This window comes from Vipera ursinii, assembly GCF_947247035.1.
Source record: "Vipera ursinii genome assembly, chromosome: 4".
Lineage (NCBI taxonomy): Eukaryota > Metazoa > Chordata > Lepidosauria > Squamata > Viperidae > Vipera > Vipera ursinii.
Window position 1 is genome coordinate 12,261,752 of NC_139514.1, and position 13,035 is coordinate 12,274,786.

The 13,035-nt window shown below is 42.1% G+C and overlaps 1 protein-coding gene across 3 annotated transcripts in view; it reads left to right on the plus strand.

Moving 5' to 3' along the window:
* CEP295 (centrosomal protein 295) overlaps nucleotides 1-12,892 on the plus strand; it is a 54,406-nt gene extending 41,514 nt beyond the window's left edge. The window contains exons 21-29 of one of the 3 annotated variants that reach the window (XM_083362090.1): nucleotides 2,061-2,215; nucleotides 3,494-3,638; nucleotides 4,429-5,093; nucleotides 6,116-6,241; nucleotides 7,558-7,672; nucleotides 8,976-9,176; nucleotides 9,521-9,617; nucleotides 11,371-11,470; nucleotides 12,516-12,888. In XM_083362090.1, coding sequence (XP_083218216.1) covers nucleotides 2,061-2,215; nucleotides 3,494-3,638; nucleotides 4,429-5,093; nucleotides 6,116-6,241; nucleotides 7,558-7,672; nucleotides 8,976-9,176; nucleotides 9,521-9,617; nucleotides 11,371-11,470; nucleotides 12,516-12,563 — 1,652 coding nt within the window. In that variant the 3' untranslated portion in view covers nucleotides 12,564-12,888. Of the gene's footprint in view, nucleotides 1-2,060; nucleotides 2,216-3,493; nucleotides 3,639-4,428; nucleotides 5,094-6,115; nucleotides 6,242-7,557; nucleotides 7,673-8,975; nucleotides 9,177-9,520; nucleotides 9,618-11,370; nucleotides 11,471-12,515 lie in introns of all 3 variants that reach the window. The other 2 variants (XM_083362091.1, XM_083362092.1) reach the window with 2 other exon arrangements.
* The last annotated feature ends 143 nt before the right edge of the window (nucleotides 12,893-13,035 follow it).

Here is a 13,035-nt window from a genome sequence, read left to right on the forward strand (position 1 = left end):
ATTGAATGTTATATACATAATTTTATTCATTGCTCGTGCTGTATGTTTTTAAAATAATTCACTGCTCTGATGTCTTATATTTTGATAGACCTTTCACAAGCTGTTTTTGTGAATTTTTTATGCATTAATGCAACATTCTGTTAACACCATGCAAAGTACACACACACAATGTGTAGAGGATTAACAGAATTGTACTGACACAATAGACCTGAAGCTATGTCAGTGAAAAATTATTGTTTTAATATTGCATTTTTAAGTCGCTGTCTCTCTCAGTTTGTCATCTGGAAAGATTTGCATTGAGTTGGTGTTGCCTGTTGACACAATATTAGATTTTTTTTTTAGTATTGGCCAAATTTTCCTATTATGTACTCCAGGTGCTGTTTTAACTCGCCATTTTACGATTCCATTTTACTACACAATAATTAGTTTGTTGTCGTGGGCAGAGGAGGCAGGGTGTTGGGCACATAAGGTGTTCCAAATTAACATAAAACTTCTCCACTTCCTATGCATCGCTGGTTGGACCATGGTCTTGGATCGCTGTACAGGTAGTCCTCAAAATGCGACCACAATTGAGCCCAAAATTTCTGTTGCTAAGACAGTTGTTAGGTGAATTTTGCCCCATTTTACGACCTTTTCTTGCCATAGTTGTTAATTGCTGCAGTTGTTAACACGTCTGTTAAGTGAATCTGGCTTCCCCATTAACTGTGCTTGTCAGAAGGTTGCAAAAGGGGCCCCCATGACCCTGGGACACTGCAACGGTCATAAAGATGAATCAGTTGCCAAGCATCTGAATTTTGATCATGTGATCATGCCACCATCGTAAGTGTGAAAAATGGTCATAAGTCACTTTTTTCAGTGCCATTGTAACTTTCAACAGTCAGTAAAAGAATTGCTGTAATTCAAGGACTACCTGGCTTATTAATTGGCTTGCCTTGGAAGCAGAGTAAGAGAGTTATATCCAAGCACTGACTTTTATTAACAATGACGGCTCCTTCATTTTGCCTATTGTTTTTTTGCCCACAATATCTATCTATAGATATAGATAGATATAGATATAGATATAGATATAGATATAGATATATGTATGTGCAGGAACGCGGTGGCTCAGTGGGTTAGGACGCTGAGCCTGTCGATCAGAAGGTCGGCAGTTTGGCAGGTCGAATCCCGAGTGCCGCGTAACAGAGTGAGCGCCTGTTACTCGTCCCAGCTTCTGCCAACCTAGCAGTTCGAAAGCACGTAAAAATGCAAGTAGAAAAATAGGGACCACTCCGGTAGGAAGGTAACAGCGTTCCGTGCGCCTTTGGCGTCTAGTCATGCCAGCCACATGACCACAGAGACGTCCTCGGACAAGCGCTGGCTCTTCGGCTTTGAAACGGAGATGAGCACCGGCCCCTAGAGTCGGAAACGACTAGCACGCGTGTGCGGGGGAACCTTTACCTTTACCTATATGTATGTATGTATATATACACACACACACGTGTGTGTACGTGTGTGTGTGTGTGTGTATTGCCCATATTTGGGCCGACGAGGTGCTCAAAACACTACAGACAGACAGACAGACAGACATTTCACTTCATTTAATCCATGGATTCCCAGACTGTCAGTGTTCATTCTTGACACTTCCCGTCTGACTTCAAGTTTGCCTTAGTTCATTGTTCTGATGTTCCACATAAACAGTGGCATGCGCTATTTTCTTTGGCTTCTTGGTACATCAGCAGTTGGACCACCTTTTGACTTTAATGCAGCCACATCATAGGACCAGTGTCACTCATCCTTGCACTGTGTTTTTCAGTAGCTTGTTGGATATTTTCCCATCTGAGGGTTCATCTACCAGCATCACACTAACCTTGTCCTGGATGGGAATGTCTATCCTGTTTTCTTGGTTGAGCAGGTTGCCATTTCCCTTTCCAGTGCTTTGTATTCAGTCTGACTATCTGTTATAACTTGGTCATCCTAGGTTTGTGTAGTTCCCATGGTGACCACAAAGTAACAAGCCACAAAAGTGAACACTGAAACAAACCTGCGTGGTACCGTCTGAAATTCCGTTTCATTTCTTCTAGATCCAGCGGTTGAACTCGATGCTGCTGATATTGAAAGAAATTTTCCAAATTTTCACCGAGAACTTTTTCAGCCTTTGAAGCCGAGTTTTGACTTTGATATCTGCTCAACGCTTTTTCACTGCAGAATATCTCAAAACAGCAAAGACTTAAGCAAGGTATTTTGGAACAGAGGAAAACTGGGAACGTGTCTTCTTTTAAAAAGTTAGCTCTGGCTTAATGATCTTTAGAATACATTCATGAGGGCAAATAGGTAACTGCGGTTATGACACTTTTGCCAATGAGAATTAAGAAGTCAACACACAGAATGTATATATATAGAGAGAGAGACAATTGTGGTTTATTTCCATCATGGAAATCTCTGGACAAAGAGTGCTTTGGTCAACATTCAGATAATGTCAGTCATTCTCTCTTCTACTGTGTTGTTGGTTTATAAGAGGATAAAGAATGAGTCACTATGATATCAGGATAGACAGCTTACAACATGGAAATGCAAAAATAAAACAGTGATTTAGAGCAGCAGTCCCCAGCCTTTCTGGCACCAGGGACCAGTTTCAGAAGAAAAATTGTCTTCCGGGGAGGGGATGATTTTATGTGCAATCTAGATCCCGCACGTGCACAGATGAAACTTCACTTGCTCGCCTGTCGCTTGCGTGGCCCAGTTCTTAACAGGCCACAGACCGAGTTCGGTCTGCGGCCCGGGGATTGGTGACCCCCGATGTAGAGAGATCAGAGTTGGGCTAGGAACCATTCAAGTCTCCCTTAGTGCTGATAGCCTGATGGCATCAAGCTTCTTCTCAGCTAGATTGATCCAAATTCATCATTCCTGCCCTTAAAATATGAACTTCCCCCATGGGGAAGCCTATATTGACAATATTGCAACCAATCTTCTTGTCCAAAAGAAATATATGGGTGGCATACAAATTTAATAAATTATTATGGTCAGTCCTACAGTCAGCCAGATGTTTAGACTGCATTTGGCATATTTTTATCCATCTGTTCTTCTCAAGAACCTTGGATAGGCAGATGTTGACATTTGATGGTATTATTAATATTATTATTGTTTTGTTATCCACAAATGGAATGTCTCTGTTGATGAGATAATTAAATAATAATTAAAAAACTATTTTGTATTCCTGAGTATTTTCCGCATAATTCTACTATTATTTTCTGGCTGGAAGATGAAAGTGCTTATTGTCTGATTTTCTTGCATCAATGTCATTTGTGTCATAATGTTGCATAGTTGTACAGTTGACTTAACAGTTTTGTTGCTACATGAGAGTTGCAAAACTGTTCTGCCACTATTTGAATCCCAGTTATTCCGATTCTACCGCAGTATTTAGGTTAAGCTGAGAAAACTCCAAAAGATTTTAGCATGCCTTATGAAATTTTCATGCTATGCCTTGATTCTCCCTTGATGCATTTTTATTCTATAGATTTCAGATTTATCTAAGAGTCAAGATTTAACAGCTTCTACTCTGGAAGAAGGAAGCAACAGTACTTTATTTCTTAGCAGAGGAAAACTAAGCAGTTCTCAGCCAAAGGAACAGAGTAATGAAAGGATAAACCAGCCAAGGCAAGGTAATTGTTTAGTCCTTTGATCTTTGTAGTCAGGAAAATATTTTTAAAAATTAAACATTGCTGTTATTAACAAAAGGGGGGATATTTGAATAGGTGCTGACTTATTTCTGTTTGGCTTTGAAGTTTAGGTTCTGTTTGATCCGTGCTTCTCTGATTTAGAAATTGAGTAATTGATTTTTCCCAACAGATTTTACACAGCAAAGATATTTCTTATATATTAATGATTTGCTTTGATTTCTACAGCTCTCTCCCCCTCCCCCCCATGTCAGTAAACAACTCTGGGCAGCTCACAATTAAAATCTTAAAAACGTTTTAAAACAATAGAACAATATTATATTGCTAAGCAAGACAGAAGAAACATTTGACAACAAACCAGTTAGCAGATGTGTTGATTTTTTTGCTCACATCTGATAGCTTCCATGACATTTCCATCTGGCACTGAAAAATAATCATCATGACTTGGCTAATCAGACCTTAGGGGGGGGGAATTTTTTAGTGAGGAATTATAGCTTAGTAGTAGAGTGTGATTTTTCCCCCCATAGGGTCAGTCTGTGAGATCTTGAAAGTTCTAGTAAGGCCTTTGCTTGAGATTTTGAACGGGACAACCATCTGGCTTTAGATGAGCAGATGATTTGACCTGCTAGAAGACTACTTGTAATTTATTTTTAATATGAGTAATAATTGCTCCTTCTCTGCTTCAGTCTTTTAAAAATTCAGTAATATGCTGAATTTTACTGTAGTTAACTTCATATAAAAACTGGGTGTTTTTTTTTGTTTTGCCATTTCTCAGCTGTTCAACCAGTGGCCAAAGAATTGTCTGAACCCTTATCTCTGGAAAGTACCTTGCAGAACAATAGTTTTGGTAAATCTGGAGCCTTTAGTTTCAAGCCTGAACAAAACCTTGAGCTAAGCAAGAACTGTTGGGGGGACCTTGTAGTTATTTCACCCGAGACTGGATCATGTGAGGATCTGCAAGACGACGGTGACTCTCGCTATTTCTGTTCGTCCATCGAAAATTTTTGCAGCCTTACTCCAGTTGATGATCAAACCTCCATTTACGAGACGATTCCAAATTCTGGCACAAGGAAAAGTACTCACGAGAGGACAGAATTGGCAAAAGAGGGCACTAGCTCAAGGGCCGGGAGTCTCTGCTTCGTTGAACTAGCCACAACATCATCCAATGACAACAATGAAATGGAGACCAGGAACAGATTAGTCAAGGGGGATGTAGAAACTGACCTGACGGGATATGCTTTAAATTCCACGCAAGAGCAGAGTTTTCCAAGATCGAAGGTACTGCTGGCTTGGCCTCAAGAAATGAACTCTGGCAGTCCCTTTCAGAATTCTGCTCGGGAAATTACCAGCCAGCCAGTCATGTTTCCACAATCAAATATGGATGTCATCCAGGCTAAAAGCTCAGATTCCCGTTTGTCACAGTGTAGCATCCCTGTTTGGGTGAGTGGCCTGAAATGGAGACTCCTGGGTTAAATGTAAGCTGTCCTATTTAGAGACGATATGAAATGCACTGTTTTTCAGCTCACGAAAGCTGATTAGTCTAATTAAAAGATGAAGTGTAATAAATGAAGGTATAAAAATAACACCATTTAGTAGACACTTGCTCAAGTGCCAGTGGAAAGAACAACAAATTAACAGACATTTTATTTTATTTATTTATTCTATTTGGATTTATATACCGCCCTTCTCCCGAAGGACTCGGGGTGGTGTACAGGGCAGTTAAAACACAGTATACAAAGTTAAAATTAAATTAAATTAATTAGCCCATCACATTCTAAAAATTTAAAATTCCAATCCCTCAGTCCAGGCCGGCAAGCTCAAATAACCAAGTTTTCAGGTTGCGGCGAAACGAGCGAAGGTCGGGAGCCGTCCATAGCTCAACAGGGAGCTGGTTCCATAGGGCAGGCATATGCACAGAGAATGCTCTCCCCCTGGGGGCCGCCAGTCGGCATTCCCTGGCCAACGGCACCCTGAGGAGGCCCTCTCTGTGGGAGCACAGAGGACGATGGGAAGTTAACGCCGGCAGAAGGTGCTCCCGTAAATAATCCGGACCCACGCCATAGGCTAAATAATGTCAGAGCTAATCTGATTTCCCAAAGAGGATGGTCCGTGATGGGGTAGTTCCATACTGAGGGGTCCTGTTCCATCAATTTAAACTCTTTTGGTGGTATGGCTCACGATAACGACCTTTTGCCCTAAAGCAGGGTTCTCTAAACTTGGCCACTTTAAGACTCGTAGACTTCAATTCCCAGAATCCCCAGCTAGCATGGCTGGCTAAAGCATTCTGGGAGTTGAAGTCCACAAGTCTTAAAGTGGCCACGTTTGGAGAACCCTGCCCTAAAGGGTTGGGATAGAATTATGCAGTTCTTGGGGGGGGGGAAATGCTTGCCTCTGGCAGACAAATGTGTGTTTTTGTAGAAATCCCAATTATTTACTGTTTCCTGTAATTTTTAATTTTTTAGGAGACCCTTACAGGAAGAGGCATTATGGAAGAACCTGACCTGACGCTAGTAAGCTCTAACGACATCAGCACTGCCGAATCAGAGCTTATGCCCAGTGATCATTTGGAAGTTAGAGACCGTCCCCAGGTAAAAATTTGGGGGTGGTGTTCTGTCCCAGCCTACAACAGGCTCTGTTTTTGTGTCAGGGACAACCCCTTTTTCCTTTTTACAGTCAATAGGCTGGAAAAACCCAACCCAAATTTATTTACAGTTCAAACAAAAAAGCAACAGAATATTTCCTTCAATAAGTGAATCAAAATATCAAACAAGAGTCAACAAACAAGAGTTAAACAGAAGTAGCAAGAACAGACCAGGACTCTCTCAGAATGTCTTCAAACGGTTGCCTTCAGCAACCAGCCCCACCCACACCTTCCCCTTTTATTATCAGTCCCAAGGCATGGCTTCTCAATGCCTTCTCCTCCTCTCACTGAGTTGCCTCAGTGATTTCTCTGCTCTGCTGGATTGCCTTCTGCTTCTAGCGTCCCTGAACAGATTCACCTGTGACTCTTCTGAGTCCAACACCTCGTACTCACACAGCTGAGCCTCATGAGGAACATGACTGGAGGGGCCAGGCTGAGAGTCCTGCAGTGCATCAGAGCCTCCCTCGGACACCAAAGGCTCTCCAAACCCCTCCTCCTCAGAGTCATCGGACTCAGCTGCTGGGAGCACAGGCTGACACTGAATCACAACAGGTGGGGTCGGGGAGTGACAACACACATTTTAATTTGGCCAAAGTTGAAGAATGCTGGAATTATCTAGAATAGAGCGCTTTGAATTTGTTAGACCTTTTTGCTACTTCATAAGGTAATATTTGGCAAACTGCTTAACAATAACAACTGAGACCAGGATGGCTGTCACTAAGGCACCTTGACCACATCCCTTAGCGATGGCAATCCTGGCTGCTCTTGTAACCTTAAGAGGCACGGCTTGATTTGACGAAGGCTAGAGAGTACAAACTGTGCAGGCAGCAGGCTGCAATAGGGAGGAATGACTTAGAACCATCCTTGCCAGCTTTGTCTTTGCTTGTGGAAAACCACAAGGAGGCTGCAAATGGCAATCATACGACCCCGGCTCCTTGCAGCATAATAATGAGCCAGGTACCCAAGTGACTGGATCACTTGACCACAAGGTTGTTGCCAGGGCAGGGACTTCAGAGACTACTTGTACATCCATTTTGTCAGCCCTGAACTGTCACTGAACAAATGGACGTAAGCTGAGGACTGCCTATAATTAACGCCCCAAGGCCATTATATTCCAATTGAAAAGTACTTTTTTTAGCTTTAGCTATTCGTTGTTTTAGGTGCGCATGCCTCCCTTTAGTAGCTTTTCTTTTTAATGCATCAACCCTCATTACGCCGACAACACGTAACGTATTACTGTATTTACTTATTATTTTTTGACAGAGCAGAGGATTTTTCCCACTAAACCCAGAAGTGGATGAATTTCCCACTCAGTTGGACTATCCACCAGCAGCTCCAAGCCCTCAAAGTGATCCTGACCAAAGCTCCAAGCCGAGAGGTAGTATGTATGCAAATGTATGAGTGCAAATCTGAGCCTGTTGATATTCAGAGGTGATAGCAGCTTGAATTAAAAACTGTAATACTCAGGCAGATAATAGTCTTGTGAATGAAGGCAAATGTACATGTTCCAGGAAAATGTGGAAAGGATACAATCTGAGTCAGTCCCTGGGAGCAAAGACTTACAGTTCCAAGCCTTGGGGCTCATGCTGGAGCCCATTGTCGGGGGAACTTCTCTCTCTCCAGAACACGTGCACTGGGCTGTTCTACACGTTGTATTTATATGGTGCCTGGTTGTGTGTGGCTTTTAGTCGTTAATTAGGCTGTTGATGGCTGGCTCTTAAGTTGGCTTATAGACAGAGAAGTTCCCTACGAATGGGCTTCAGCAGAATCCCAAACCTTAGAACAGGGGTGTCAAACTGTCCAGATGCATCATGTGCAGGCCACGCCTGCCCTGGCTCCGCAAAGGCAAAGAATCGTCGCGGCATGTCACGTGACACGATTGAGTTTGACACCCGTGGCTTAGAAGATTAAACCTTTGGTCTCGGTGACTCACATTGGATCCTGCAGATAATAGTCTTGCTGCTGCTTCATTCATCAGATTGTTACAACATTCTCCAGTCTTGCATAGACACCCCCCCCCAAAAAAAGAATTTTAGTAAGACAGCTTTACTGATTTTCCTCTAAAAAGACTTTATAACATTTCCTGTATCAAACCCCATTGAGTAGCACTACCTTTGTATGCCACACTAAAGGAAAACTGCACCGAGCACATTCAATGACTGGTTTAATTACACTTGCATGCTTTTGCATTCAAGGTGCTTTTGTGGGTTCAGTCTTGCGTAAAGTCTGATACTACTTGCAGTATCTGACTCTTGATGTTAAGGCTGGTTTGCTAGTATTATTGCTATGCAAAAGGCTTCGAACTCAAAATCATTGCTAGGAATGTTACAAGCGTGAAAGAGCACAATTTTGGGTTGGAACGCTTCTGCCGTGATTAAACTGTTTTGTGTTCACACCGTTTCAAACCCCAACATTTGCCTTTAAAATGTTTTGCACATCCGTTAGCCATTAGCGATAAGGAGTCTGATCATTGTTCCTTATTTTCCATATTTATAATTGGTTATGCTCTTTAGAAGTCTTTTGCATAAATAGTTTCTTGCCCTCAAAACGTATTATGATTCTTGTTACTCAGTTTATTATATTTTTTTTTCAAAAATAACAGTGCTTTGTGGGGCTGGGTCTGAAGTTGTTGCAAATCACACTTCCTATTTGTAAAATGCATCTTTTTTTCCCCCTCACAGTAATATTGTCAGAGCTTGCCCCTGTCCACGGCAGCCTGCAGGAATCATTTTTGGAACGGAAGAAAGATTTCATTGAGAGATCTTTGAAAAGGGTGGAGAAACTAAAAAACCGAGAGCAAAGCTCTGAAAAGACCCAGAGTAAGGCACCGCCACTGAAAAAACCACAACTCCACCAACGAAACGTGAACTGGACACCTCACGGTAATTATCAGCAAACAAGTATAAATTGAGGGAATATGAAATGCGGACAGTCATTTTGCTTGGGGCCTTTGCAATCATCCAAACAATGAGTTGTTTAAAATTAACTTGTGACTATTGTGATTTGTAAACATTCCGTGGAGAGGGCAAGTGTGCAGGAACCCATGGGCAAAACCCCCACGCCTTTCTGTAGTTGTTCTCGTGTCTCAGTTTTATGCCAAGATTGGGAGTCATTTGCTGCTTGATGTACAATGAAAAGCAGTGGAGGAATTGCTTTTACCTCTTCTCTCTCCTGAAAGATTGTCTAATCTAAGCCTTGTGTTTCATGTGCCCCGGTTGGATTCTAGCGGCAGGTGTTCATCTTTTGAAGAAAGTGGAAGAAAAAAGGTGCTCTCCAGTTGACAGGAAAGCGGCCGCAGCACAAATGCAGCAACGGACTTCAAGGTATTACACACACACACACACACACACACCCAACTGCAGAGAAATTGAAACCAATGCACTTTTTAGCAAGCCATGTAATTTTAGCCGAAAGACCCGCCTTTTGATTGTGACTTTGCAGGCTGTAATCAGCACCTTGAGTTGCCCCCTGAAGCTTTACTGGCAGTCAGTGCAACCTTGCGAAGCAAAGGTGTCAATTTGCTGATCGCAATGCGTGCAGCTGCATTCTCGGCTGGCTGGAAGTTTCAAGGCCAGCCCCACACAGAACATTATTGTAGTAATCAAGCCATGAGGTGACTGGAGTGTGAGTGATGATCTGAAGAACCTCCCCATTTAGGAAAGAGTGCAACAGATGAAGCTGGGCAAAGACTTTCAAAGCTGCCCAGAAGCCTGGAATGGGGAAGGGCGACTCCCATTCCAGGATAAAGATGAAATATCCCCAAATATCCACAGCTATTCTGGCCCGGTAAAATTGAATTCAGCAGCATTTCCCTCCACATCCAGACCCTCAAAGTCTTCAGGCACTTTGGACAGGATGCTTTTTAGTTCTTTTCCTACATTTCAACACTGAATTTGTAATTGTCATGGCAGAAACAAACAAGTGGACAAGGCTTAAGTTTGCACTATAATTGCAGGTCTTTCTCTCTTTCCCCCCCAATCAATTTTGAGGTTGTTTAACCGCATTGTGAGTGTTGGCATTTTGCTTCTTTGTTTAGCACCCTGATAATACTGGGAAGTTCAGTCTAGAATGGGACTCTGCCATAGCAGTAGGGTTTTAAACTTACATCTATCTGGGCAGTAGTTGGTATTTCAAAAAAAGAAAGCACAAACACATATATAGGTATAGGTCAGGGGTAGGCAACCTTGGCTCTTTTATGACTCATGGGCTTCAACTCCCAGAATTCCTGAGCCAGCCACACTGAGGGGAAAAGGGAGAGGTTTCCATGCTGAACCATGCTGGCTCAGGAATTCTGGGAGTTGAAGTCCACGAGTCATAAAAGAGCCAAGGTTGCCTACCCCTGGTATAGGTTCTCCTGCTTGAGCAGGGGGTTGGCTGGACTAGAAGATCTCCCAAGGTCCCTTCCAGCTTCGCTTCGCTTCGCTTCACTTCTATTCTATTCTTTCTATTCCTATTTCTATTCTATTTATTCAGTTTATATAGCCGCCCATCTCATTCTGTGCAGCTTACAATAAAATGCATGAAATACACAATATAAAAAAGCAAATAAAAATAAAACACCTAGCCGGTCAGCCAGCCAGGAGACAAGCTCTGTGATATATCCAGGAACCAAAGCCAAGTTTCAAGGCCTTGTGGAAGGCCAACAGGAGCGGGGCCAATCTAACCTCAGGAGGGATGATGTACCAAAGGGCAGGAAAGGATTTCCTTCTGGATTGCACCAGAATGCTCTTCTTGACAAGATTGGGTACAGCAGGTGGGAACAATTGGGGAGGATTAGTCCCCACGCATTTCCACTAGAACAGGGGTGTCAAACTGCCGGCCCGCGGGCCGGACACATCGCAACGAAACCGCGCCCACCCCATTGCCGGCAATGGGGAAAAAGCTCCGATACGTCGCACGACGTCACGAGTTTGACATGCCTGCACTAGAAAGCCTGGGCCTAGGCATTGCTGTTTTTACTGTTATCTTGACTGGAAATTAGAAATTCTCCCGAACTATCGCTAGTCCCTTTGCACAAAGGATTTCCTTTCGAATTATTTACTGGTAACTGGAACAACTGTTTTCTTTCTTTCATAGACTCTATAATAATCTGGCAGAAGTGAAGAACAGAAAGGAAGAGAAAGACAGAAAAGAAAATTATGCCAGGAACAGGGAAAGAGCAAAAGAATTTCAGAAGGTAAAACATTTGCAACTGAATATTCCATCCCAGGCTCTAAAAGTAAAAACAAAATTAAAAAAAACCCTCTTAAATTTTGCTGCTTATAATTATTCTTTTAATTGTGAATCGAATTGACCGTAAGCTTAGGCATCGACTTAAAACAATATTTAGCATGAGAGGAATTCATCCTGTTTGCAATGCAGAAAACCAAATGTGGTTGGCAGCAAGCGCCAGAAGTAAAATCATTTTAATACCATATTGTTTCGTATTGTCTTTATCCAAGCAAGTTTAATTAAACAGCTGTTATGTTTTTCCATTGTGAACAAAGTTCATGAAAGCTACCAATATATAATAAAGGATAAGTCAGTTCCAATTAACGAGCAAAGCTTGATGTTGCCAATGATGCTGAACGAATGGCATAACCAGTCCTGGAAGTCCCAGCAGCCACGCCGTCACGATTGCCATTTGCAACCTTCCCTGCCAATTTTCCACAAGCAGTTCAGTGGGGAAGCCTGTAGAGAAGCTTGCAAGTTGCTTATGGCCCTTTTTCTCCTGAGCCCTGGAGCACAAAATCCCAGGCTTTTAATATTCCATTCTCACACTACTCCCCAGCCTACATCCAATTGCCACAGCACTTTCTGCTTCACTCACCCACCACCTTCCAGCCGCCTTTGGAGCCACCAGGCACGACTTCCAACTGGCTTCCCTACTGACAACTTGTGGGAAGCCAGCAGGAAATTGCAAGTCAGTCACATGAGGTTCTTGCTTTTAAAAAGGTGGCCTTTTTGTTTTAACGACAGCAATGAGGACTGCACTTTAGAAACACAATTCCAGTCCCAATTTTCAATAAGCAAAGGCCGATTTAAAAGGGGTGTGTGTGTAAAATGTGCAATATCCAAAAGGATTACCCACATATCATTGTAGCTGTTCAGGAGTTTGGCTCTCAGATCTTTCTGTCACCTGTGCCACATTTTGGTCACTTTTAAACTGCTAAGTGCTGTTGCTGTTATACTTCTGCCATTTATTCGTTGCTGAGATTATTTTCTTTCCCCTTCCTTTATAGAAAACATTGGAAAAACTACGAACCAGGAAAATCAATTTGAAAACCTAGTATTTTGCAGATTCCCACAAATGGAGGATAATTTTATCAGCGTTGAATTTGAGGTCTCCTTGATAATTAAATTATGTGGCAGAATTTGAGATAATTCACATTTGGTATGGATATCCTTGCAAATTTTCAAATGCTGTATATAGACCATTGTCTCCAATTATGGCTTTTCAATTCAAGATTTTTATTTTCAAATGTCATGTGTCTGCTTTTTGTACTATTTTAACTATTTATAATAAAAAACCTTCATTTGCAAAAAATGTAGAACATTTGCCAACTCATTCCAAAGCCATGTTCATTTTCACTTGCCTTTAAAAAAATTGTGCCGTCAGAATGGGAAAGGGAGATTTATGGTCAGCCTCCTGCCAAACAATCCAGAAGATGGAGAATGGAAACTAGTTGAAGAATCGCAAAAGCTACCTTTTAAATTTCAGCTGCCAGTAAGAGAAGACACTGAACACAGCTCGTACTTTTT